General features: G+C 41.0%; 1 protein-coding gene across 2 annotated transcripts in view; it reads right to left on the bottom strand.

The window, feature by feature from the left end:
- The window catches only part of ptbp2a (polypyrimidine tract binding protein 2a), a 42,005-nt gene that overhangs the window by 8,378 nt on the left and 7,350 nt on the right, over positions 1 to 26,277 (bottom strand). The window contains exons 2-10 of one of the 2 annotated variants that reach the window (XM_062991430.1): positions 25,235 to 25,262; positions 20,320 to 20,389; positions 14,685 to 14,869; positions 9,804 to 9,941; positions 9,590 to 9,709; positions 7,269 to 7,379; positions 6,973 to 7,183; positions 3,720 to 3,832; positions 176 to 209 (exon numbers count right to left, since the gene is read on the bottom strand). In XM_062991430.1, coding sequence (XP_062847500.1) covers positions 176 to 209; positions 3,720 to 3,832; positions 6,973 to 7,183; positions 7,269 to 7,379; positions 9,590 to 9,709; positions 9,804 to 9,941; positions 14,685 to 14,869; positions 20,320 to 20,389; positions 25,235 to 25,262 — 1,010 coding nt within the window. The remainder of the gene's footprint in view (positions 1 to 175; positions 210 to 3,719; positions 3,833 to 6,972; positions 7,184 to 7,268; positions 7,380 to 9,589; positions 9,710 to 9,803; positions 9,942 to 14,684; positions 14,870 to 20,319; positions 20,390 to 25,234; positions 25,263 to 26,277) is intronic. The other variant, XM_062991431.1, reaches the window with a different exon arrangement.

The raw sequence follows: 26,277 nt of genomic DNA, 5'->3' as shown, positions 1-26,277 counted from the left end.
CTTAAACTTAAAACAAGCTCAGATGATAGAACGTGCAAAATAACGAGCATGCATTACAATAAAACTAAAGTAATTAAAGCCAAATAAAAGATGTTATCATAAAATTAAAACATATGGGGGAAATTCAAATAAAATTAGAACTCAAACGAAAAGTAGAGTGGCAACGAGAACATACCGAAGAGGGTAAACAGACTTTGGGGCGTAACCATCTTTAGAAGGAGAGAAGAGCAAGCAGCGTGAGACAGGTAGAGAGAAGAGTCGAGGAAGAGCGGAGATGAACAGATCATCCATAACGTAGGGTGGTTTCCCGGCAGAATGGTGAGGTGGATCATGGATCATGGTTCAAGGTAGTTAATTGAGGGCGAGTTCGTCCGAGAAAACGTGTTTGTTCGAGCGTGAGCGGTGATGTGTGGCCAGGTTGAGAGGTGTGGAAAAGGCGAATGGAGAAATGAAGAGATAGAAGGGGGTAAAGGGGTAGAAAACCAGGAATTATTCGAAAAGAGGAGGAAGAGAAGAAAAGGGACAAATGCAGAATAAGAAAAATAATAAATACGAGTGAGGGACAAAATATATATATATATAAAAACACACACACACACACTATACAGGTCAGTACACGAGAAATGCAGGAGCTCGGTCAGAAATGGTAGTTTTATGCATATCTACATTATAAAGGTTAAAAATTGTGCCAATATAGTCGGAAAGATAGAGTCGTCCCAAATTAAAAAGAAACTCATAATGTCATGAGGGGGGAGGCATGAGGCAAACTTAAGAAGCACCAAACTAGCTTATTAGATTGCCATGCTGGTGTGAACAGGTAACCACCTCAGATCGTTATGGCATGAACACACACCGGGTCTGTCTGAAAACCTAGTGAGCTGCCCTACTGCCTCAGTAGAGACGATTCTAATAAGACATCAAACTCATGAGGCAGATTATTTAGACGCTCTACTTAGACAATAGTGTTTTAGCTTTAGGACATTCAAACCAACGGGCTGAGGCGACACAACCCGCTAACGTCTCCCTCTGTGTACTGAAAACGGTTAAACCGTCCCTGACGAGCCTGAATTTACAAATAAACGACACTCGTGCACCTTTATACACATTAAAAATCAATGAGAATTTATTTACATCTGAAAAGAACTCAGTTGGTTGCACCGCATTTCATTCTTCTGCTATATCTTTCTTTTTTTGTGTGTGTGAAAAGTCGTGCCGCGCTGAACGCTGGGATCGCCTTCAGCGCTGAGGAAGCGTCGGACGCTCCCTCGTCATTCAGTCAGATCATCACTCAGAATTAAGGCGCCTCAGTAGGAGCATTTTAAGGGATCTAAGAATTTAGACACGCCCTCTTCTCTGGAGTGTGTATAACATGACGTAAAATGTGTCTATGTGTAGAGATCACCAGGTTTTCGGACAGACCCTAAGTACTGAATAGGTGTCACATTAAAAAAAGGAGATTTATTAAAGATCAGGCAGGTTATTTAGATACGTTTTGAGATTTCAGTATAACAGGGTAAAAAGTGGTAAGAGCTCAGACAGACAATGGTAACACGTAACCAGTTGTAGATAGCAGACAGAAACAATTAGGGGACAAAACAGAAATTAAAGACAATGAGCAGGTTTAAGAAACTGTACAGTTTAAAGACTCAGTAAGGTCGTAAGTTTCAGAAATGATACAAATTAAGGGCTGATAAAAAAATAAATGTGGAAATACACAAACTGTGATCACTAGGGGTGTAACAGATCACAAATCTCACTGACCGGATCGTTTCACGGTTTTTGAAGCACAAATCGGATCGTTTTTCATATCAATATAAATAAGTAAGGCAAAGTTAACTTCAAAAACCTTAAATAAACTTCAAGTATGAAACTTTTGCCCCTGGTCTTTATTTATTTGGGTTTTAAAGCCACGTTTTAACACACGTGTGATTTAATAGCAAAACAGCTATTATGTTTCTGTCTGTCTGTCTTATCTTGTCTTTATATTTTGGTCCATTTTATATATCATTTGCATTTTTATGGCTGTTAAGTAGGTTACAACTGCTCTTGCGTCGTCTTGTTTAAGAGTTTTGCCCCTGGTCTTAAATAAAAACACTTAAGATGTTTCAATACTAATCAAAATAAAATACTAAATAATTATCTGTTTAGTCAAGCTGTCGTTGTGTCTTACACAACTTTGCTTCATTTAGCAGACACTGTTATACAAGGAGAGCTGAACCAGCAACCTTCTGATTACTTGTTTGTTTGTTTATTAGGATTTTAACGTCATGTTTTACACTGTGGTTACATTCATGACAGGAACGGTAGTTACTCATTACACAAGATTCATCAGATCACGAGGTTATATCAAACACAGTCATGGACAATTCAGTGTCTCCAATTCACCTCACTTGCACGTCTTTGGACTGTGGGAGGAAACCCACACAGACACGGGGAGAACATGCAAACTCCACACAGAAAGGACCCGGACCGCCCCACCTGGGGATCGAACCCAGGACCTTTTTGCGGTGAGGCGACAGCGCTACCCACTGAGCCACCGTGCCGCCCCTACCTTCTGATTACTAGTCCAGCACCTTAACCCTTGGCACACCTTTTCATTCCCGACACAGTACGGTGATGCTGCTTTAAATGTGTGGCCATGCTGGACTTACTGCCGTGTTCATATGGCTCTCTTGTACCACTGTGTCTGCACACTGTAAGGGCGCATTCAGATGAGAAGCGGCGAAACCGTGAGCCTCGTCGCTTTGTTTAGCGCTTTGACATCATCAAAATGCAAATATGAGCTGAATCTGCATCTGTGTGGAATAAGCGTCAGATCCAGGGTTACAGCTCCACGTGTATCTGTGTTTATCTGGATTCTCCTCCCTGTTTCACTTTTAAACTTGTGTTACAGCTCGAGCTTCTGAGAAATGGTGAGAATCAGAATCAGCTTCTCCCAGAGTCTAAATAAAGCTTAACGTGGTTTAATGTAGTAAAAGAAGGAGACAGGAGCACTAAACTTCTCTTCATTATTACTGATCATAAGTTCCTGCACTAATCACATTCCTCACTCACTGTTTTAGTACAATATGTCACGTTAAGTTTTGTTCATGTTTAGCGTTGTTCGTACGGCCTGACGGTTCGTCTCATTGGAGGAGCTTTAAAGCGGACAGCGGCAAACTGGGTCAGAGTTCAATCAGGTGAACTTTATGTAGATTATTGTTTGTTTGTGTGTTTCATTCAAGTTGCCATTTATTTTTTATGTCGTTTATGATGGGTTTACTTTCAGTAAATAATCATTTAAAAATGTTTTTTATTACTGAAACTGTATTCCTCAATATTCTGGTTAAACTCTGGGGGTGGGGGTGATCCGTTCAGATTATCAGCGACTCGTTACACCACTAGTGATCAAGTTGTCTTAAAAATACTGACAATCAGGCAAAACATAAAAACTTAGTAAATAAACTGAACACAATAATAAGGATTATTTAAAAATGTCTAATATACATGAGGGTTTTTATAAACCGCTTCAATTCAAAGGCAAAACTAAAGCAGAAAAGCTAAATGTTAACGTCTGAAGATAAATGTAAAACATAATAAATAATGTCCACACTATCATTTCACATCGCTTACATTAAACACAGACGCACAAAACAGCAGCGTGAATAAAGAGCAACTAACTGATACACTTAAAGACTTAAACTGAAAGGTAACGAAGACTGAAACAAAAAGGGACTGACCTCTTCGTTTAGATTGCTGACCAGGAGGACGCCGTTACCGCTGTGTCCCGACAGCGCCACTCGACCCGCCACTGCTGCCGCCGCGGCCGCTGCACTCAGAGGACTTAAAGCACCTGAGAAATAAGAAATGGCTTAGATGGGGTGGAGCCGCCATAAATAATGTTGCAACTGCAATTATATTCATGCAACAACTGTTTATGACGATGAAACCTTGATGTGAACAAAATCTGACAAAGCAAACCTTAACTTCGATAAGCAGAAAGACGCAAGACGTTTCCGTTAAACGAGGACCGATGCAATGCGGCACCAGCAAATACAAATTAGTGATACCTAGTAACCTGATGTTCCCTGAACTCAAAATCTTTAAAACTCGACGCCCTTCGTCGAGAAATTTGTCCCCTTACACTCAGCGTGTTCAGCATTTTTTAAAATGTATTTATTTTATTTCAAATTAATAATGAACAGCCGTCATCAAAGTGCGATAATGAGACGAATCTGTATTATAGCTTGTGAGAATCACCTGTTCCGAGTTTAAAATGCTTATCGTAAAAAAAATAATAAAGCTTAACGTGGATTCATGTACTAAAAGGACGACACAGGAGCACTAAACTGCTCTTAATTACTACTGCTCATAAGTTTTCCCCTCTAATGAAATCCCTCACTCGTTGTTTTAGTACAATACGTCTATATACAAACACAACTAAAAACAGTTAAAAAATCGACATAAAAATCCAATAAAAGCTGCACTTTAGCTTGACTTCTTTATCGTTTCCTTATGCTTCTTAATGGTGGAGATGCTTGATCTTGGAATACCGTATTCCGTTCAGTACCGGCGCATTCACAGGCATGTGCACAAAGTTTAACGTGGAGAAAAGCGCAAAAGCTATGTTGCCGCTTCTCATGTGAATGCGCCGGTGCTAAACAGAATACGGTATTCCAAAATCAAGCGTCTCTACGGTTAAGAAGCATAAAGAAACAACAAAGAAGTAAAATGCAGGTTTTGTTGTATTTTCTTTATGAATTTTTACAGTGTATTTCAGTGTTTATATTATATTTGTGTTATTTACAGTTTATAAGAGTCAAAAACAACCTCATTACTTTATATCTGCCTAAAATATATGCAGCTCCACAAGACCGTGGAACACATTAACAGATTTCCAAAACATCCTTATGGGAAAAAATACCTTGAAACTCGACGTCTTTTAAACTCGACGCCACTCCCACTGACGTTGAGTTTTAAGGTACCGCTGTATGTTTGCACTGTGATTTGCAAGCAAAAAAAAAGCAAATGCCATTAAACAACCACAGGCGATGATAACGCTGCCGGTGTGAACTCAGGGTGATCAGCAATTCAGGCAACAAGAGGTGAAAAATCGCTGCCGGTCTAAACGTAGTGTCACTGAGCTTGGTCATGTTAACCTCGGTTCAAAAGATCTACCAATAAAAGGATTTTGGGGTTGGTAAGAAAGCTAGAGGTTCCGATTTCTGAAGTTTTGCAGATATTAGTTGTGCTTGGCTATAGACACCGTACAGTAGTATTTACTTATTATTTATTATTTTTAGGGATGCATCGATACCATTTTTTCCCAACCGAGTACGAGTACGAGTACATGTATTTTTGTACTTGCCGATACCGATACCTATTTAGAATACCGTTTTTTTTTTAACAAAAACACACGTGAGAAGTGACGAGAAGTTTAATGATACCATGTCCAAAAATGCACGTCAACAAGTAGCGAGTGATCAAAGTGTTTGTGCGCTGACGTGATGAAATCAAGGAGGAAAAATAAATGAATCTGAGTGGATTTGGCAACACGAATAGCATGGATTGTTCTGTAGTGAGTTGGAGGTTAATAAATATTTTTGCAATGTCGGTGTTTTGTTGTTATGTTTTGTAGAGAACGATCAGGTCAGAAATACTGTAAAACGTGTGTGTGCTGATGTATTCTGATATAAACTATATCATCCCCCTGTCCCACCTGTTTACACTCCTCTCCTGCGTTTCCCCTCACACCGTATCCTGCGTTCTCATTGGCTGTTCGACATGTCACTCATTCCCAGTCGCACATCTGAGATCAGATATCTGACGTGCTAGGAAACCCGAGCGCTCGGCGAGCCGGTCGGATCGAGTTGTTGGATACTTCACACTTAGCGATCGAGAGCCGAGTTTTGATCGCCGATCGAAATCTAGCGCCGACCAGCGAAAATCAGGGCAAAAGTCGTGTAGTGTGAACCAGGCGTAACGCAGCAACGTTGCACTAGGTACACGGTATCGGATGTTTAGTATCGGAGCCTCGTTTGCGAGTACGAGTACGAGTTAATGAGCGCGGTATCGGGCAAATACCCGAAACCAGTAACGGTACTCGTGCATCTCTAATTATTTTTAATGTCATGTCATGTTTAATATCGAACACTGTCATGGACAATTTTGTATCTCCAATTCACCTCACTTGCACGTCTTTGGACTGTGGGAGGAAACCGGAGCTCCCGGAGGAAACCCACACAGACACGGGGAGAACATGCAAACTCCACACAGAAAAGACCCGGAACGCTCAACCTGGGAGTCCAACCCAGGACCTTCTAGCTGTGAGGCGACAGTGCTACCCAACCACCATACCTCAGTAAAAAGGAGGAGCAACGTGTTTAAATTATGATTAAAAATACAGCACTAGCACACACATGCTTATCACAACGCAGCACTGACATGTTAGTAAACAGCTCTGTTTGTTTAGCTTGCGCCAGTGTCATCATCATTTGATGATTAAGCTGCTCGAGCTGCTACTAAAACCTAATTCACATCTTTCACACAAACACACCTGCGCATTTAATGAGTCATATAATCAGCGCTTGCAGAATTACAGACTAAATAAACTAAATAATCATTTGGATGACTGTCACTGTGCCCAGTACAGCCCCGGCTCTGGACCGCTTTGTTTTTTTTTGGGGGGGGGGGGGCAGTAAAACTAGGTGCTTCGTAGTGGGGGGCAAAGGGGGACAGAGGCACTAGGGCCTGGTACAATGAGAAAAGAAACGTAGAAATAGAGCACCCGATGTACATCGGCGAACGCGCCTGGTAATTCACCCGATGTACATCGGCGAACGCGCAGGTTCACCAAGGGGAGGGGGGGCGTGTCGGAGGACGCGCGTGGCAAACGCTTGGGGGGGGGCAATGCCCCCCTCAGCCCCCCCTAGCGCCGGCCCTGGCCCAGTACAATAAATAAATAAATAAAGAGGAAATAAAAGAGGGATGTACCTGGGATCTTACCGAGCAGGGAGTTCGTATCCTTGCCAAAAGCCGCTGCCACCGATGGGTCCACGGTAGGCTGGCCATCGCCCGCAGGCAGCTCTGGTCTGGTATAGTCCCTGCTCTTATCGTTGTTGTACTTTACATTCAGGTTGACGAGTTTGGAGTAGTCTATCCTCAGCGTGCAGCAAGCGTTGTATATGTTCTGACCGTCCAGCGCCTACGAGCGGACGAGACACACGCGTATTAAAGAGAAATCGTCCGTTCAAGCATGCACATTTTCTATAAGCTGAGGGAGAACCCACCACTTTGGCTTGCTGGGCGCTCGCCGCGTCATTGTACTGCAGCAGGGCCTGAAACTGATTGTTCTTAGTGAACGTGATGATTTTCATAACTGTGCCAAACTTTGAAAAGATCTATTGACAGAGAAAGGAGAGAATTGAGAAGATCTATCAACAAAAAAAAGGGAGAAGAAAAAAAAGACATACAAAAAACACAATTACCATGAGGTTAAGACAATGTCAATGTGAACAACCACTTTAAATCTAAATTAGTATTAAAAGCAGTAACCATTTGTCTGCGCTAGGAAAGGAAGATAAAAAGTGTATTTATTTATTTAGATGTTTTACACCGTACTTACACAATTGTTATACACTGATCAGCCATAACATTAAAACCACCTCCTTGTTTCTACACTCACTGTCCATTTTATCAGCTCCACTTACCATATAGAACCATCTGCTTTCACCCTGTTCTTCAATGGTCAGGACCCTCACAGGACCCCCACAGAGCAGGTATTATTTAGGTGGTGGATGATTCTCAGCATTGCAGTGACACTGACATGGTGGTGGTGTGTTAGTGTGTGTTGTGCTGGTATGAGTGGATCAGACACAGCAGCGCTGCTGGAGTTTTTAAACACCGTGTCCACTCACTGTCCACTCTATTAGACACTCCTACCTAGTTGCTCCACCTTGTAGATGTAAAGTCAGAGACGATCGCTCATCTATTGCTGCTGTTTGAGTCGGTCATCTTCTAGACCTTCATCAGTGGTCACAGGGTGCTGTTGGCTGGATATTTTTGGTTGGTGGACTATTCTCAGTCCAGCACTGACAGTGAGGTGTTTAGAAACTCCATCAGTGCTGCTGTGTCTGATCCACTCATACCAGCACAACACACACTAACATCATGAAAGTGGGCTAACAAAGTATGTAGAGAAACAGATGGACTACAGTCAGTAATTGTAGAACTACAAAGTGCTTCTATATGGTAAGTGGAGCTGATAAAATGGACAGTGAGTGTAGAAACAAGGAGGTGGTTTTAATGTCATTGCTGATCAGTGTATTCATGGCAGGAAAGAGTTGGTAATTTTTATATCAGTTTATTAAGCGTTGTTTTAGTATGTTCCGCTGTTGGGGATCCCTGACTGCATTGGAGGATTCCTTAGTGGAACCCTTTTTCACCCATGCACTTTGCACAGGCGCCTTTATCTGCTAATCAGGGTACTTGCACAGCGTTTGAAGACCCCATCCACATAGTCCGGTCATCCCGCCCTAGCAGACACGGTAGCCAATCAGTGTCTGCTGCAGGCACTTCCAATTATGCCTGCTAGATGGTGCCCAGCCGACCGGTGGCAACGGTGAGTTTCGAACCGAGGTTTGTTTGTTTATTAGGATTTTAACGTCATGTTTTACACTTTGGTTACATTCATGACAGGAACGGTAGTTACTCATTACACAAGATTCATCAGTTCACGAGGTTATATCGAACACAGTCATGGACAATTTAGTATCTCCAGTTCACCTCACGTGCACGTCTTTGGACTGTGGGAGGAAACCGGAGCACCCGGAGGGACACGTGGAGAACATGCAAACTCCAGACAGAAAGGACCCAGACCGTCCCACCTGGGGATCGAACCCAGGACCTTCTTGCCGTGAGGTGTTATGTGCGTTATTTTAGACCAATGTTTTTAAGAATTTGAGGGTTGTTTCTACTTTGTCTTGGTTAAAAATCTTTTCTATAGTTCTTGGTATTGCTATACATCCTCGTTCTCGCAAGTACGAATAAAAAAGAATGGAACAGAATAAAAGTTTGATTATACTCGAGACCCTACCTAATTTAGCCTTTACTTGCAGTAAAATTCAAAATGTAAGGGTTTGTTTTGAGAAACTTAACGTTGTTCATTCGCGTAGCGTTTAAGTGCCTCACGTTTACTGGTTAATTCACACTACGAGGCGTCCTAGCAATCCTATGGCAATTCAGTTAGCAATGACTTATGCCAAGTTCACACTACACGACTTTCCAAGTCTTCGGGTCGCTGTACAGTTCACACGACTGGATCTCTTGTAATCGGGAGTGTTTCAAGTCGGTGTGGATAGGGGGTTTCACACTACACCATCTATCACCAACTGGAATCGCAGGCGAGCTTCTCTGGTCTCCCAAACTACGCTTCGTCACAAAAACAATTGCGAGAAGTGGGATTTGGGACAGAACATGAAGCCTCGCACCATTAACTATTAAGGTAGCTTGTGCTGTGTATTACAGCTTCCATTTATTCTATCATTTCATTGGGGAGTGTAAATCAATGAGTGGGCCCTGGTTATATGTTCCAGGCTGGTATCATGCCCACCTGCTGCAACACATCTAGAGTGACGGGGTAGAACATGTTGTCGATGATAATCCTCAGGACTGGACTGCTGGGCGTCGCGAGCGTTCCATCACCGGAGCCGGACGTGGTCGTTCCACCCGACTGGTTAACAGAAAATGCAAAACAAAGCCCGGATTTCAGCACACAGACACACCCGAGACGCGACTCGTGCAGATTTGTGAAAGAGATGCGTTACCTGGTTTGTTTCGGTCTTGAGTTCTTTGTGATTTGAATACTGGATGAACACCGGGACGTTTCGTACGTGCGGTGTAACCGCGGAGTAGTAGTTCACCATGGTGATGGCTGCTTCCTCTGTGCTGAGCTCGAGGAATGCCTACACGTGGGGGGGGGGAATTAACGTCATGTTTTACACACTCTGGTTACGTTCATGACAGAAACGGTCGGTACTGGTTACACAAGATTCATCAGTTCAAGTTTTTAACATCAAACACAGTCATGGACAATTCACTTGCGTGTCTTGGTACTGTAGGAGGAAACCGGAGCTCCCGGAGGAAACCCACGCAGACACAGGGAGAAACTTCAAACAGAAAGGACCCAGACAGCTCTACCTGGGATTCAAACCAGGACCTCCTTGCTGTGAGGCAGCCGTGATACCCATTGAGCCACCGTGCAACACTGGTTTGTTTGTTTATTAGGATTTTTAACGTCATGTTTTACACTTTGGTTACATTCATGACAGGAACGGTAGTTAAGATAAGATAAGATTCCTTTATTGATCCCCATGGGGGAAATTCGAGTGTTACAGCAGCTCCAGTACAGTGTAAGTACAGTAAATACAGTAAATAAAAATAGAGTAGAATAAAATAAAAAATAAGGAAATGATAAAAAAAAATTACTATTATACAACAGTATGGTAATTACAACAATATAATAAAAACACTATATATACTATATGTAGATATATACATATGTGTGAATAATGAAACATAGAGTCCAGGGTAGGGGGAGATCTTGAGTTATTGTAGGGGGGGAGCTGGCTTTTTATATATATAAGTTTATATTGAACACAGTCATGGACAATTTTGTATCTCCAATTCACCTCACTTGCACGTCTTTGGACTGTGGGAAGAAACCGGAGCTCCCGGAGGAAACCCACACAGAAAGGACCCAGACAGCTCTACCTGAGATTCAAACCAGGACCTTCTTGCTGTGAGGCAGCAGTGATACCCACTGAGCCACCGTGTTGCTCTTCGATTACTAGTGCAGTACATTAACCGCTAGGCTACGACTGCCCCACATGATTTATTGGTTTATCGTTAACATCCCGACATCTAACAACTGAAACATACAAGGCTCCTTCAAAATGTTTCCACACTTTTAAAACTCTATTTATTAAGAATTTCAAAAACAAACTCCATCACTTTTCTACATCGTCACCTTCCGATGCATTTTTCCAGCGTCGTACCAACTTTTTAACGTCGTCAGCAAAACATGTTTTTGGTTGAGCGTGTAGCCACTGATGCAGTGCTGCTTTCACATCATCATCACATGAAAATCTTCTTCCCCTTAAAGCTTCTTTGAGCGTCCAAACAGGTGGAAATCAGATGGAGCTAAATCCGGACTCTCTCAGACACGACCGATTACTACTCCTCCTCCCACCCTCACCGTTTATAACCAAAATATCGTCGCTGCCCGATGAAAAACACGCATCTCCAAACCTTAGCTGTTGTCACTTTTTCACATATGTTGATTGTGGGTTTAAGTCTCTGTCTGTCAATAAATGCTGATGCTGATTTTGACCAGGTTTAGTCTAGTATAGTAATATTAGACTCTGCTCGTGCTAAAACACACATTCATACCGGCAGTATTTAAAAAAAAAAAAAACACACAACAGGCTGTGCAGGAAGATGGACGTGCTCTTTGGAATTTAACAAAAGAAATCAGCGTATGTCCCTGTTTGCTGTCTACAATACACGCAAGTCCATTTTACATATAAAACCGACGGATTGATGACCTGATAAAGATATATTTGTATTTCTGTGCTGAATTGTATCTAAATTGCACCATCTGGGGTTTGTTTGGACCGTTACTGTGAGGGGAAATTTTTTTTTCCTTCTCCTGAAAAGTTGGGTTTTCTGAGACACATTTTTCATCGGACAGCAACGGTATAAAAGTGTGGAAATTTTTTGAACATCCCTCGTATAAGTATTACTTTAGAGCAATGCAATAATGAAATTGACAATCAAAGCATTGACCAACTTTTGTGCTACTTGTGTCATATTCTAGCACAAACAACAAATGTTTACATTTATGTCCTTTGTATGCAAGATTCGATTTGATTATTTATTTAATTGTTTTGTGTCGAGCTTATACAATGGTTATACTGACGAGACAAAGAGTAGATTAGATTAATTCGCTAAGTGCACTTCCAATGAAAACCTGTCACACACTGGTGTTAGAACAGTGTCTAAAAATACAACACCGAAGAACATAAAGACAGTCGACTGTTTCAAATACAGACAACTGACCTTTTTAGAGAAAGAGTGCGTTGAAGACGCTTTAACAGGACGTCCGTTTTGACAGAACAGAACCTTCTGTGCCCTGCCGGCTCTACCAGAACAGAAAAAAGCCAACTGTGTTCTACACTGCTGATTTTAAATCACCAGCTACGGCTGTGGCTAATGGCTAATCACTGGGTTTTAATCAAGAACACGACTTCATCGCAATCCTTTTATTGTTTCATCAATTAAACTGCCATTCAGAAGCCCTGAGGTCAGAAGCTGAGTTTTTGGGTTTGGTTATAATTGTATAATGAGTGATTCTGTTTAAATGTGCAAATGTAAAATTAGCAGGTCTTTCTGCTGCGTGTTGTGATAGACCTGCTCGTTCTTGACTTGTCAGAAGGCTTCAGTGTCCTGTAAAATCGTATTTTACTGAGCTGTAAGGTCTCGCCTACAAAAAATAAAAGCCTTGATAATAGTGTGTTCTTCTCAATCAGAATAGCTACACCACTGGTCCTCAGGTTAAAATAATAATAATAATAATAATAATCCCAGTGATATGCAATACGATCCCAGAGGTTTCTGAGGACCAGTGGTATAGCTATTCTGAATTAGGGCTGCTACGTTTAGTGGACATAATCGATAACGTCGACTATAAAGATTGAATTGGAATTTCATTGTCGACGTGTCGTTGTTTTTGCAACGCACTAAAGGAACTGCGAGGGGGGCAGCATCGCTTCCATTGCCTGCCGTGAGTGCAGCCGGAACTAACAAAGAAGGACAGCATGAATGATGGCGCAGCGGAGAGTACGTGAAGACAGAGAGGCAAAGATAGCGAGACCAAAACTTTTTAAAGTATGGAAGCATTTCAGCCAAAATAAAGCAAAGAAACAAGTTGTATGCAGATACGGCAGAGCAGAGTCGTCGTTTCACGGCAGCACTACGGCGATGCATGAGCATCTGAAACACAAGCACCCTGCAGCCGTGATGGCCAGCGTTACTCCGGACGGGTAAGCTAACGTCTGTTAGCTAGCTAGAGTGCCTGTCGGAAAACTTCCTAAGAGTTCGCTATTTTTCAGGTTTGTTAGCTAGCTAATGCATTAGGTGCAAAAGTTAATCAGTGATTTATAGGAGTAACGTTATACAGGGTGGGCCATTTATATGGATACACCTAAATAAAATGGGAATGGTTGGTGATATTAACTTCCTGTTTGTGGCACATTAGTATATGGGAGGGGGAAAACTTTTCAAGATGGGTGGTGACCATGGCGGCCATTTTGAAGTCGGCCATTTTGGATCTAACTTTAGTTTTTTCAATGTAAAGAGGGTCATGTGACACATCAAACTTATTGAGAATTTCACAAGAAAAACAACGGTGTGCTTGGTTTTAACGTAACTTTATTCTTTCATGAGTTATTTACAAGCTTCTCTTTGTTTACAGCCATTGACATGTCGCAGAGGTTAACACGTGACGAGCGGATAGAAATTGTGTTGATGTCTGGTGAACGCAGTACCCGGGTCATTGCAGCAGATTTCAATGCAAGACACCCTACGAGACCACCCATCTCCCATGCTACGGTTAGCAAACTGCTTGCCAAGTTTCGTGAATGTGGACGCATGAAAACTGTCACTAATGAAGAAACATCAGTGGCTGTCCTAGCTCCATTCAGCAAGAGCCCACAGCGTAGCGCTCGCCGCATGTCACTGGAGAGTGGCATCAGTCGAAACTACGGATACTGGAAGCCTGTGCTAGCATTTCTTCTGCGGTGTTGCTATCAGTGTGTGAAGAGTGGGAGAAGAGGGTTGCATTGACAATCCAACACAATGGGCAGCACTTTGAACACATTTTATAAGTGGTCAGAAACTTGTAAATAACTCATGAAAGAATAAAGTTACGTTAAAACCAAGCACGCCATTGTTTTTCTTGTGAAATTCCCATTTTATTTAGGTGTATCCATATAAATGGCCCACCCTGTATAACAACATTATAGCCTAACGTTACCCCGTCTCGTCTTGCATATTTTTTGCTCACGTTGATGAGAGCATTCATATTAAATAATAAGCCTGCTCCACTTAATGGTCAATACAGGGTTGCCAGGTTCGTGATTTTCCAGCCAAATGTATTTATGTGAGGATACTTTCTTTATTTGTATTATTTATTTATTTATTTAATGTGGGATTTGTTTTAAAATTTCATTTTTTTTTTTTTTTTTACACAGGGAAATGTGCAGCATCGTTTTGCCTAGTTTGTACCAACCTCAGAAATAAAAGGACATTCATCATTTAGATAAATAAAAGATAATCACAAATACAGTGTTTTATTTTATTAAACAGAAATAATAAAAAGAAACATAATTTATCTTCATTTTGTTTTTAAAAAATCGGGGAAAAAATCGTGAATCACATCGCATCGTGGGTAGAGTATAGTGTTACATCCCTGTGAACTGTTTAAAGTAACACTTTAAATTGGGTATCTAAACATCTGGCTGTTTTTAAACCAATTTGGAATCAAAACGCGGAATCAGTAAGAACAAGATTAAATAAAATCAGAGTTATAAAAATACAAACGTGAACACTGACCCAAAAAAAAAATACAAATGGTTCGGTTCACTCACCTGGTTTTTGCCCTTCAGTGTGAGGATATTAGTGACCTTTCCAAACGGCAGCCCTAATGCGATGATTTCTGCCTCCGAGACTTCATTGGGTAGTTTTCTGATGTGCAGGACACGTGATGGCGGAGCGTCTCCCACCCTCTCTTCTACTCTCAACTTCTTGCTGTCACTTCCATTCGACGTGCTGTCTGAAGTAAGAACATAAACACACACATGAAGGTAAAATGATACAAAAATAAAGACTTAACATTTTTACTTTCACACCTTCAAATAAAGACGACTGTTAAATACTTTTTGTTCGTGTCTGATACCGAGTGACTTCTTGGTTTGGCCTTGCTGCTCACGTACCTTAAAGAACTTCCATTAACACAAGACCAAACTAGTATGATTTTACACTTGTGAGCCTATATATATATATATATACAGTGTATCACAAAAGTGAGTACACCCCTCACATTTCTGCAGATATTTAAGTATATCTTTTCATGGGACAACACTGACAAAATGACACTTTGACACAATGAAAAGTGGTCTGTGTGCAGCTTATATAACAGTGTAAATTTATTCTTCCCTCAAAATAACTCAATATACAGCCATTAATGTCTAAACCACCGGCAACAAAAGTGAGTACACCCCTTAGTGAAAGTTCCTGAAGTGTCAATATTTTGTGTGGCCACCATTATTTCCCAGAACTGCCTTAACTTTCCTGGGCATGGAGTTTACCAGAGCTTCACAGGTTGCCACTGGAATGCTTTTCCACTCCTCCATGACGACATCACGGAGCTGGCGGATATTCGAGACTTTGCGCTCCTCCACCTTCCGCTTGAGGATGCCCCAAAGATGTTCTATTGGGTTTAGGTCTGGAGACATGCTTGGCCAGTCCATCACCTTTACCCTCAGCCTCTTCAATAAAGCAGTGGTCGTCTTAGAGGTGTGTTTGGGGTCATTATCATGCTGGAACACTGCCCTGCGACCCAGTTTCCGGAGGGAGGGGATCATGCTCTGCTTCAGTATTTCACAGTACATATTGGAGTTCATGTGTCCCTCAATGAAATGTAACTCCCCAACACCTGCTGCACTCATGCAGCCCCAGACCATGGCATTCCCACCACCATGCTTGACTGTAGGCATGACACACTTATCTTTGTACTCCTCACCTGATTGCCGCCACACATGCTCGAGACCATCTGAACCAAACAAATTAATCTTGGTCTCATCAGACCATAGGACATGGTTCCAGTAATCCATGTCCTTTGTTGACATGTCTTCAGCAAACTGTTTGGGGGCTTTCTTGTGTAGAGACTTCAGAAGAGGCTTCCTTCTGGGGTGACAGCCATGCAGACCAATTTGATGTAGTGTGCGGCGTATGGTCTGAGCACTGACAGGCTGACCCCCCACCTTTTCAATCTCTGCAGCAATGCTGACAGCACTCCTGCGCCTATCTTTCAAAGACAGCAGTTGGATGTGACGCTGAGCACGTGCACTCAGCTTCTTTGGACGACCGACGCGAGGTCTGTTCTGAGTGGACCCTGCTCTTTTAAAACGCTGGATACTCTTGGCCACTGTGCTGCAGCTCAGTTTCAGGGTGTTGGCAATCTTCTTGTAGCCTTGGCCATCTTCATGTAGCGCAACAATTCGTCTTTTAAGATCCTCAGAGAGTTCTTTGCCATGAGGTGCCATGTTGGAACTTTCAGTGACCAGTATGAGAGAGTGTGAGAGCTGTACTACTAAATTGAACACACCTGCTCCCTATGCACACCTGAGACCTAGTAACACTAACAAATCACATGACATTTTGGAGGGAAAATGACAAGCAGTGCTCAATTTGGACATTTAGGGGTGTAGTCTCTTAGGGGTGTACTCACTTTTGTTGCCAGTGGTTTAGACATTAATGGCTGTATATTGAGTTACTTTGAGGGAAGAATAAATTTACACTGTTATATAAGCTGCACACAGACTACTTTTCATTGTGTCAAAGTGTTATTTTGTCAGTGTTGTCCCATGAAAAGATATACTTAAATATCTGCAGAAATGTGAGGGGTGTACTCACTTTTGTGATACACTGTATATATACAGTGAAGCCCGAAATTATTCATACCCCTGGCAAATTTTGACTTAAAGTTACTTTTATTCAACCAGCAATTTTTTTTTTGGACCGGAAATGACACAGGCGTCTCCCAGAAGATAATAAGACGATGTACAAGAGGCATCATTATGGAAAAAAATATTTCTCAGCTTTTATTTACATTTGAACAAAAAGTGGCATGTCCAAAATTATTCATACCCTTCTCAATAATTAATAGAAAAGCCTTTATTGGCTATTACAGCAATCAAACGCTTCCTATAATTGCTGACCAGCTTTTTGCATGTCTCCACTGGTATTTTTGCCCATTCATCTTTAGCGATGAGCTCCAACTCTTTCAGGTTGGAGGGTCTCCTTGCCATCACCCTGATCTTTAGCTCCCTCCACAGATTCTCAATTGGATTCAAGTCAGGACTCTGGCTGGGCCACTGCAAAATGTTAATGTTTTTGTCCGCTAACCATTTCTTCACCACTTTTGCTGTGTGTTTTGGGTCGTTGTCGTGCTGAAATGTCCACTGGTGCCCAAGGCCAAGTTTCTCTGCAGACTGCCTGATGTTGTTGTTGAGAATCTTGATGTATTGATCTTTTTTCATGATGCCGTTTACTGTGATTAGGTTCCCTGGTCCATTGGCTGAAAAACACCTCCAAATCATTAGGTTCCCACCACCATGTTTGACAGTGGGGATGGTGTTCTTAGGGTTGAAGGCTTCTCCTTTTTTACGCCAAATGAAGGATACATCATTGTGGCCAAACAATTCAATTTTTGTTTCATCTGACCATAAAACAGAAGACCAGAAGTCTTCTTCTTTGTCCAGATGAGCATTTGCAAAGGCCAAGCGAGCTTTTGTGTGCTTTTTCTGGAGAAGTGCCGTCCTCCTTGGTCTGCGTCCGTGGAACCCAGCAGTGTGCAGTGTCCGTTGGACTGTCTGCCTTGAGACGTTGCCACCAGCAGAGCCCAGATTCACCAGGATGGCCTTGGTGGTGATCCTTGGATTCTTTTTCACCTCTCTCACTATCCTCCTGGCCAGCACAGGTGTCACTTTTGGCTTCCGACCACGTCCTCTGAGATTTTCCACAGTGCGGAATGTCTTGTATTTTTTAATAATACTTTGCACTGTAGCCACTGGAACTTGAAAACATTTAGATATGGCCTTATAGCCCTTTCCTGACTTGTGAGCTGCCACAATGCACAGCCGCAGGTCCTTAGTGAGCTCCTTTGTCTTAGCCATGACTGTCCACAAACCAACTGCAGAGAGTTGCTGTTTTTCACCTGTTGAGTTGATTAAAACAGCTGTTCCCAATGAATCAGGGTAATTAGGATGCTTTAGAACAGCTTGGACTATTTGGAATGGTATAGAACTTTGGATTTTCCCATAGACTGTGACAGTTTGCAAAGGGTATGAATAATTTTGGACATGCCACTTTTTGTTCAAATGTAAATAAAAGCTGGGAAATATTTTTTTCCATAATGATGCCTCTTGTACATCGTCTTATTATCTTCTGGAAGACACCTGTGTCATTTCTGGTAAAAAAAAAAATTGCTGGTTGAATAAAAGTAACTTTAAGTCAAAATTTGCCAGGGGTATGAATAATTTCGGGCTTCACTGTATATATAGATATTTAAAAGGTTGTATTATGATCAACATTATGACCTAGTGAGCTGCCTTGTTGCCTACTACCTACCTGATCAGCTGCCTCAGTAGAGAGGATTCTAATAAGACATCAAACTCATAAATGAGATTATTTAGATGCACTACAATTATGTCACTGCAGTTTTAGCTTACTAAGCTAACACAGTTACCCTCAGACCGCTCAAACCGACGGGCTGAGGCGGCACAACCCGCTAGCACGCCAGCTAACGTCTCCCTCCGTGTACCGAAAACGATTAAACCGTCCCTGACGAGCCCGAACCTACGAATAAACGACACTCGTGCACCTTTATACACATTAAACATCCGTGAGAATTTATTTACATTTGAAAAGAACTCTGTTGGTTGCTCAGCCATATTTTGTACTTTTTGTGAGAACAGTTGTGCCGCACTGAATGCTGGGATTGCCTTCAGCGCTGAGGAGGCGTCGGACGCTCCCTCGTCATTCAGTCAGAATCACTCAGAATTAAGGCGCCTCAGTAGGAGCATTTTAAGGGATCTAGGAATTTAGACACGCCCTCTTCTCATGAGTGTAGGATGACGTAAAATGTATCTATGTAGTTAGATCACTGGGTTTTCGGACAGAGCCGTAGCGTTTAGACTAGAAGCCCTTTACCTTTGCACCCTACAGAACAGTACAGGAAGCTGTACCTAATGTGCCACTGTATATTTTGAGTAACCATGATAGGAATCTGCTGAAGGTGAGGCTGAGAGCAAATGCGCCACGGTAACTTCACTGTGATTGGTGTGGTGTTTAATGTTCTGTAACCCTAATTAAGTTTTATGTCCTAATAAAATTAAAATTGCCGCTTGTGTTGTCTTGCTTTAGTTCATCAATTAATCAACGGTCTGCACCATAGATATATATCACACCACGTCATCATTTTGGGCATCCATGTTTAATTTAGGATTGAAATACATGATGGATGAAGTGAACACGGTAAAAATAGTGGGGACATTTATTTATTTTTTTAATTTATTTACATTTCTGACTTATAGAAAAGCTTCCACAGTGAACATTTCTTATTCCAAGGATACAAATCTGCTAAAACCTTGTTACAACAGTTGTGTATGTATATATATACAGTATATTTAAGCAATAGAACACGAGAGGGAGTGTGTTATCACGAATAACATCACGGCTGTGATTCGGTCGCAGGCACGAGCCGAAGGTGAGTACAGTAGATAATCACAGCCGTGATGTTATTCGACATAACACACGACCTCGAGTGATCTATTACTTTTATACAACAGTTTTCACAAAATAAAGAAAGAAAATAAACCAAAGAAGCCCTGAATTTTATAATAAATATGCTTTAATATTGACAATACCTTCCGCCAAAAAGTAGTTCCACAACGAATATAAAGTTTAACACTACAAAGCAGACATCCCAAGTTGCAAAAACTCATTTCAGGGAGGTAAGAACAACAACAAGAAAAAGGCAAGAACCTCCGAAGGGGAAAAAGAAATAAAAAAACCTCTTGCACACACCAAAGGATTATGGGTGATAACAGAACTCTTAGAAGCTGCTAACTGAGCTATTAAGCTGACTGTTCACGTTACAAACACATTAATGTTCCCTACATAGTGCACTAGAATGTGTATCAGATCACAGATTTATGTTCCCTACATAGTGCACTAGATAGTGAATTAGACAATTGATTTATGTTCCCTATACAGTGCGATAGATTGTATATCAGATCACGGATTTAAAACGTGATCGGGAGCTGTGTCGCCTGCGTGCACGTTTGTGTGTGAAGTATTATTGGAAAGAAATACAGGAGATAAACTGTTCAGTAGAGCTTTGTTTTATTGCATCCTTAAACTGAACCCACGCATGCGTATACGGCATTTATTTATATGTATATTTAAACATATAAACAGAATGTAGAGATTTTTACTTACCGCTGATACTGCTCATCCCCAAAGTGGTACCGCTGTACATACTACTGGACAACAGCTCATCAGACCCCCTCTAAATTCCACAAAAACAACAAATCAGTACACATCAGTACACAACACTGACTGATGTGCATTTTATTCTGAGCTCCATAGGGCACTTTGGTCACTGCGAGTCTTGGTGCAAACTGCTGCTTTGTACGGTAAAACGTCATCAAAGTGTGAATATGAGACAAATCTGCGTTTGGAACAATCGTCAAATCCAGTCTGAAAGCTCCACATGTATCTGTGTTCATCTGGATTTTCCTCCGTTTCACTTTTAAACTTGTGTTACGGCTCGAGCTTCTGAGAAACTGTGAGAATCAGCTTATGTTAAAAAAAAAAAAGCTTAAGTGGTTTAATGTAGTAAAAGAAGGAGACAGAAACACTAAACTTCTCTTCATTATTACTGATCATAAGTTCCTCCACTAATCACATTCCTCTCTCGCTGTTTTACTACAATAAGTCACGTTAAGCTTTGTTTACTTTAAGCGTTGTTCGTACGGCCCGAGTCACTTTTACCGCGTCATATCAAACAGTTCGTCTCATTGGAGGAGCTTAGAAAAGGTCAGCGGCAAACTGGGTCAAAGTTCAATCAGATGGAATTGAAGCGCCGTGGCCAGAGCAAATCCATCGCGAGCCCAACGTGGCTAAAGTTTGCGGTGTGCCGCTTAGGGAAGCACACTCCACACACCATAGGAAACAGCGGCACAGCCGCCCAAAAGCGGTTTTACTGCTTCTCATGTGAATTAACCCTTACATTCTCCTTACCATTTAGCAATAGCCAAACCAGTTGCTTTAAGCACATCTAAGTACTTTTCAGGACAGCAAGCAAATAAAGAAATTAGTATCACAAACCACCATTTGGATAAATACTTATTTCGGGACTTAATTGGTGCAACATTGAGATTTGCTTATGAAGCATGGTTATGGATTAATTCGCTAATTGTAATTTGATTTTAATTACATAAACCTGACCTCTGACATCAGAGCATGTTTATTTTTTTATATATTATTTTTATAGTTTTAGGGTTTAACGCCATGTTCGATTGTCTGCTTTATTTATTTATTGGGATTTTAACGTCATGTTTTACACTTTGGTTACATTCATGACAGGAACGGTTGTTACTCATTACACAAGACTCATCACTTCAAGTTCAATATCAAACAGTCTTGAACACATTTGGACTGTGGGAGGAAACCGGAGCACCTGGAGGAAACCCACGCAGACACAGGGAGAACATGCAAACTCCACACAGAAAGGACCCGAACCGCTCCACCTGGGGATCGAACCCAAGACCTTCTTGCTGTGAGGCGGCAGTGCTACCCACCGAGCCTCTATGCCGCCCCGTTGGCTTTATCATGGCAGGAACAGTTGTCACTCTGCAAGTTATATCAGGTCATTCTTCTAGTACTTATTCGTTCTAGAGGTTTTTCCAGTGTAACATCATTAGATATGTATTCACATTTGTATTTCTGCAAGATTTCTGAGAACTACTCCTGCTTTGACTCGGTTAAAGATTTCCCCAATTTTTTTTTTAGGTAGGAAGAGCTGCTGGTTTCTTGTAAATATCAAGGGCATTCAATGAGCAGATGTTTAATGGTGATGGGTGTTAGGCAAGTCTTGCAAAGTATGAGGTCTTTGTCTTGTGTATCCCTGATTGTAAACATGCTCTGAATACCAGGCTGACAGTCATTCCTGATAAGGGGCAAACATAATAAATGGTGTGCTTTTGTTTTCCGGCTATTTTTGGCAAAGGTTACAACTATTAAATTTTACTTTTTTTTTAAGGTAATGCTTTTTCCAGCTTCTAAAAGTACTCTTACAATGAATGAATGTAATTTTCCTCATACCACAGCTACATCTTACTAGAAAAATGCACATCAATGTCAACTGTGGGGGGGAAAAAATGACAAAATAAATGCTATTAAATCAACGTTTCCCCCAAACTACGTTCACACAAAACTGGGTTAACTTCATTTTCAGAAAAGGAAAAGTTCTGCTGCTGAATCACAAATCGAGTTAAAGGATTTGCTAGCAGAAGGCATTTCTGAAAAGAACAGTTTTTTTCCCTAACCGTCTTAGACATAAACAGGCTCCATTCAATTACTGCCTGTCTAATGTTATCAAAGCAGGAGCTGAAAACTTGAAGTGGGCCTAAATCAAATATCCAGGGGACAGTTCTACATTTGCTTTCACATTTCTAAATGGTCTTGGCCTTTTTTTCTATTATAAAAAACTAATGGTTTATTAATCTTTGTTTTCTAAAGGGCATCCTATCATTTTTAAGCAAGAACGTAAAAAGCAATTTCCCAAAGATAACTGGTACGAGCAAAATAAATCATCAGGTAAGCTTAAGAAAATAATTACAAAAGCGGTTTAAAATGAATCTCGGATGCTTGGTAGGTAAATTTTACGTCGTGTTTTACACACTTTGGTTCCATTCATGACAGGAACGGTAGATTCTGGTCACACAAGATTCATCAGTTCAAGTTTTTAATATCAGACACGGTCATGGACAATTTTGTATCTCCAGTTCACCTCACTTGCATGTTTTTGTACTGTGGGAGAAAACCGGAGCTCCCGGAGGAAACCCACACAGAAAGGACTGTTACAAAAACAAACAAACAAACATGAGCAGTTTGTGTTTAAGTATTTTTGTTAAATAATAAATGGTTCCAATCACATTTAGTTTTGAGTACATGTGGTTAAGTTACACCAAAGTACAACAGCATAATGAACTCTATAAGAGCTATGCAGAAATCCAGCTTACTGTATGCAGATGTTCTACCTTTCATTATATCGCTTTTATATCGAGTTTCAGATTAAAATATTTATTTATTTGATATTTTTTACACCACTTTATACACTTGATTGTGTTATTTATGGCATGATCGGTGTTATGTTCAAGTATTTTTTTTTTTTCTTGTTTTTAATTGTCCATTTATATTTTTGTTTTCATTTTTGTTTGTCTGCCAGGACATTTAGGATTGTTCTTGTGTTTTCTTGGTTGATGGTTTCTTTAACAGTTCCAGGTACGTGTAGCTGTTGTCTCTCTCTCTGGTGTATTTGGGGCATTCAATTAGAATATGTTTTAGTGCGAGTTGTGTTTGGCATAGACCACTGAAGTCGTGCGTCATTCTGTAGTCCTCGTTACGCCCATATTTGGAGACCCGGGTCTAACTCAGATTTCCTGTGGCGAAAATGAACGGGGTTTTCAAAAAATCGTCTCTAACGCATCCTGTGCTGAATAAACATGTTCAGAACCCTGTACGTTTTGTCCTGTGTACATTTCTCTCCTGTACATCGCTGGATCCTCTGAATTACGAGGTTGTTAAAGGGTCGTAATACTAATAATGCTACACGAAAGCTAACGCTACTGCACATTCATTAGACGTCACTGAACTACACCGATCAAATCGACGGAACGAGCGGCTCGCTTTTGGTGAGTACAACCAAAGGCGTAACACTGAACCATCCTCGCTTTCTACTTTAATGTAGCTAGCTACTAAAAATATCAACCAAAACTTGTGAATATCACTACACTGTTACGCCGGTGAGTCGCGCTGCTTCGTGCGCTCATTTAAGAGACTTATACAAGAAAAGAAAAAAAGAACACATTAAGAGGCTTCCAGTTTAGTGACGTCAATTCAGTGCACAGTAGCATTAGCTTACATGTAGCAATATTCATATTTTGACTCTTTAACGACTTCAATTCAGAGGATCCAGTGATAATAAACAGAAGAATCTCCATAAAACAAAACCTAACAGCTCTGGAGCATTTTTTATGACTACAGGATGCGAGAGGGGCAATTTTCTAAATCTCCATTCATCTTTCCTATTCAAAATTTCTCCTAGACCCGGGTTACCAAATATGGGCATAACAACATGGCGTGGACTACAAAATGACGAAACGACTTCAGTGGTCTATGTGTTCTTGGCTAATTGCTTCTATTCGGATGAATCTCATGTAGTTTGTTTGTTGTCTGTGTCCCACTCAGTTGTTTTTTTTCTTAATGTATTTATTTATTGATGGCTTGATATCTGTTGCAAGGATTTTTGTGTTTGTTGTATTTTGCATTATCTTTCTGGCTAATTTATCCACCTTTTCATTTCCACTTATTCCACTGTGTCCAGCACAGTTTTATGTTATAGGTCATTCCGGTTAGTCAATGGAAGGATCTTTGTATACTGTTAATAATTGGATGATCTGCTTTGCATGATTCGATTGCTTTAAGGCACGGTTTTGAGTCCAGATTAAAATAAGACGCCTCAACAATGTTATAAAACCTTAAAGACTTTAGAATAAGTTGAGTTTAATACACTTCAGGCACTGGAGCTTCATTGTTTTTTTGTAATCACATTTGTGATATTCATGGCAGGAATCAGGGTCTTGTATTATATAATATATATATATATTTTTTTTTCAGTCTTGTGTTATTGAGGAATTTGAGGATTCTCTCTGTATTATCTTGTGAGCATTGGAGCTTTAAAAACAAAACTGACCAGCTGTATGATGACAGAAATACAGGATTAAATAAAATAACCAATTATAATCTGTCTGTCCGTCCGTCCAGTCCATAACCAAATATAATCTGCTCCAGTATTCAGGACAATTTTAAGTGTTGAGGTATTTTGGCATCGCTACAAGCATTGAGATATTGGAAGCCTGTAGAAATTCACTCATATTAAGGCTTTAACTCAAAAGATAAATACAATAAACCCTAAAGCAAAGTGTGTTTCCTATAACGTCAAAGCACTTAAGTGATCAATCAAGTCATCCATCTTGATCCTATTGAATGATGTGTGATAAACGGCACAGCAATGTCTGTTGCATTAAAGTCACTAAAAAAAATATTGATAAGAATAGATCATATTTACCTTTACACCAACCGCAACATCACTGATGCTGAAAAACAAAAGGGGGAAAAACTCAGTCACAGTAAAGTAAAACATGAGGATCTTAAAGTTAAGCTAATTTGAACTGACAAACAGGTTATCACAAGAAATGTTGAAAAGATAAGTATAGTATGGCATATAAATCAACTACATTTATATATATATATATATATATATACAGGGGTTGGACAAAATAACTGAAACACCTGGTTTTAGACCACAATAATTTATTAGTATGGTGTAGGGCCTCCTTCTGCGGCCAATACAGCGTCAATTCGTCTTGGAAATGACATATACAAGTCCTGCACAGTGGTCAGAGGGATTTTAAGCCATTCTTCTTGCAGGATAGTGGCCAGGTCACTACGTGATGCTGGTGGAGGAAAACGTTTCCTGACTCGCTTCTCCAAAACACCCCAAAGTGGCTCAATAATATTTAGATCTGGTGACTGTGCAGGCCATGGGAGATGTTCAACTTCACTTTCATGTTCATCAAACCAATCTTTCACCAGTCTTGCTGTGTGTATTGGTGCATTGTCATCCTGATACACGGCACCGCCATTGGATGCACATGGTCCTCCAGAATGGTTCGGTAGTCCTTGGCAGTGACGCGCCCATCTAGCACAAGTATTGGGCCAAGGGAATGCTATGATATGGCAGCCCAAACCATCACTGATCCACCCCCATGCTTCACTCTGGGCATGCAACAGTCTGGGTGGTACGCTTCTTTGGGGCTTCTCCACACCGTAACTCTCCCGGATGTGGGGAAAACAGTGAAGGTGGACTCATCAGAGAACAATACATGTTTCACATTGTCCACAGCCCAAGATTTGCGCTCCTTGCACCATTGAAACCGACGTTTGGCATCGGCACGAGTGACCAAAGGTTTGGCTATAGCAGCCCGGCCGTGTATATTGACCCTGTGGAGCTCCCGACGGACAGTTCTGGTGGAAACAGGAGAGTTGAGGTGCACATTTAATTCTGCCGTGATTTGGGCAGCCGTGGTTTTATGTTTTTTGGATACAATC

The sequence above is a fragment of the Trichomycterus rosablanca genome, chromosome 3 (genome assembly GCF_030014385.1).
Source record: "Trichomycterus rosablanca isolate fTriRos1 chromosome 3, fTriRos1.hap1, whole genome shotgun sequence".
NCBI classification, from domain to species: Eukaryota; Metazoa; Chordata; class Actinopteri; order Siluriformes; family Trichomycteridae; genus Trichomycterus; species Trichomycterus rosablanca.
The sequence above is the reverse complement of the archived record's forward strand: the minus strand, read 5'-3'. Positions and strand labels throughout refer to the sequence as shown.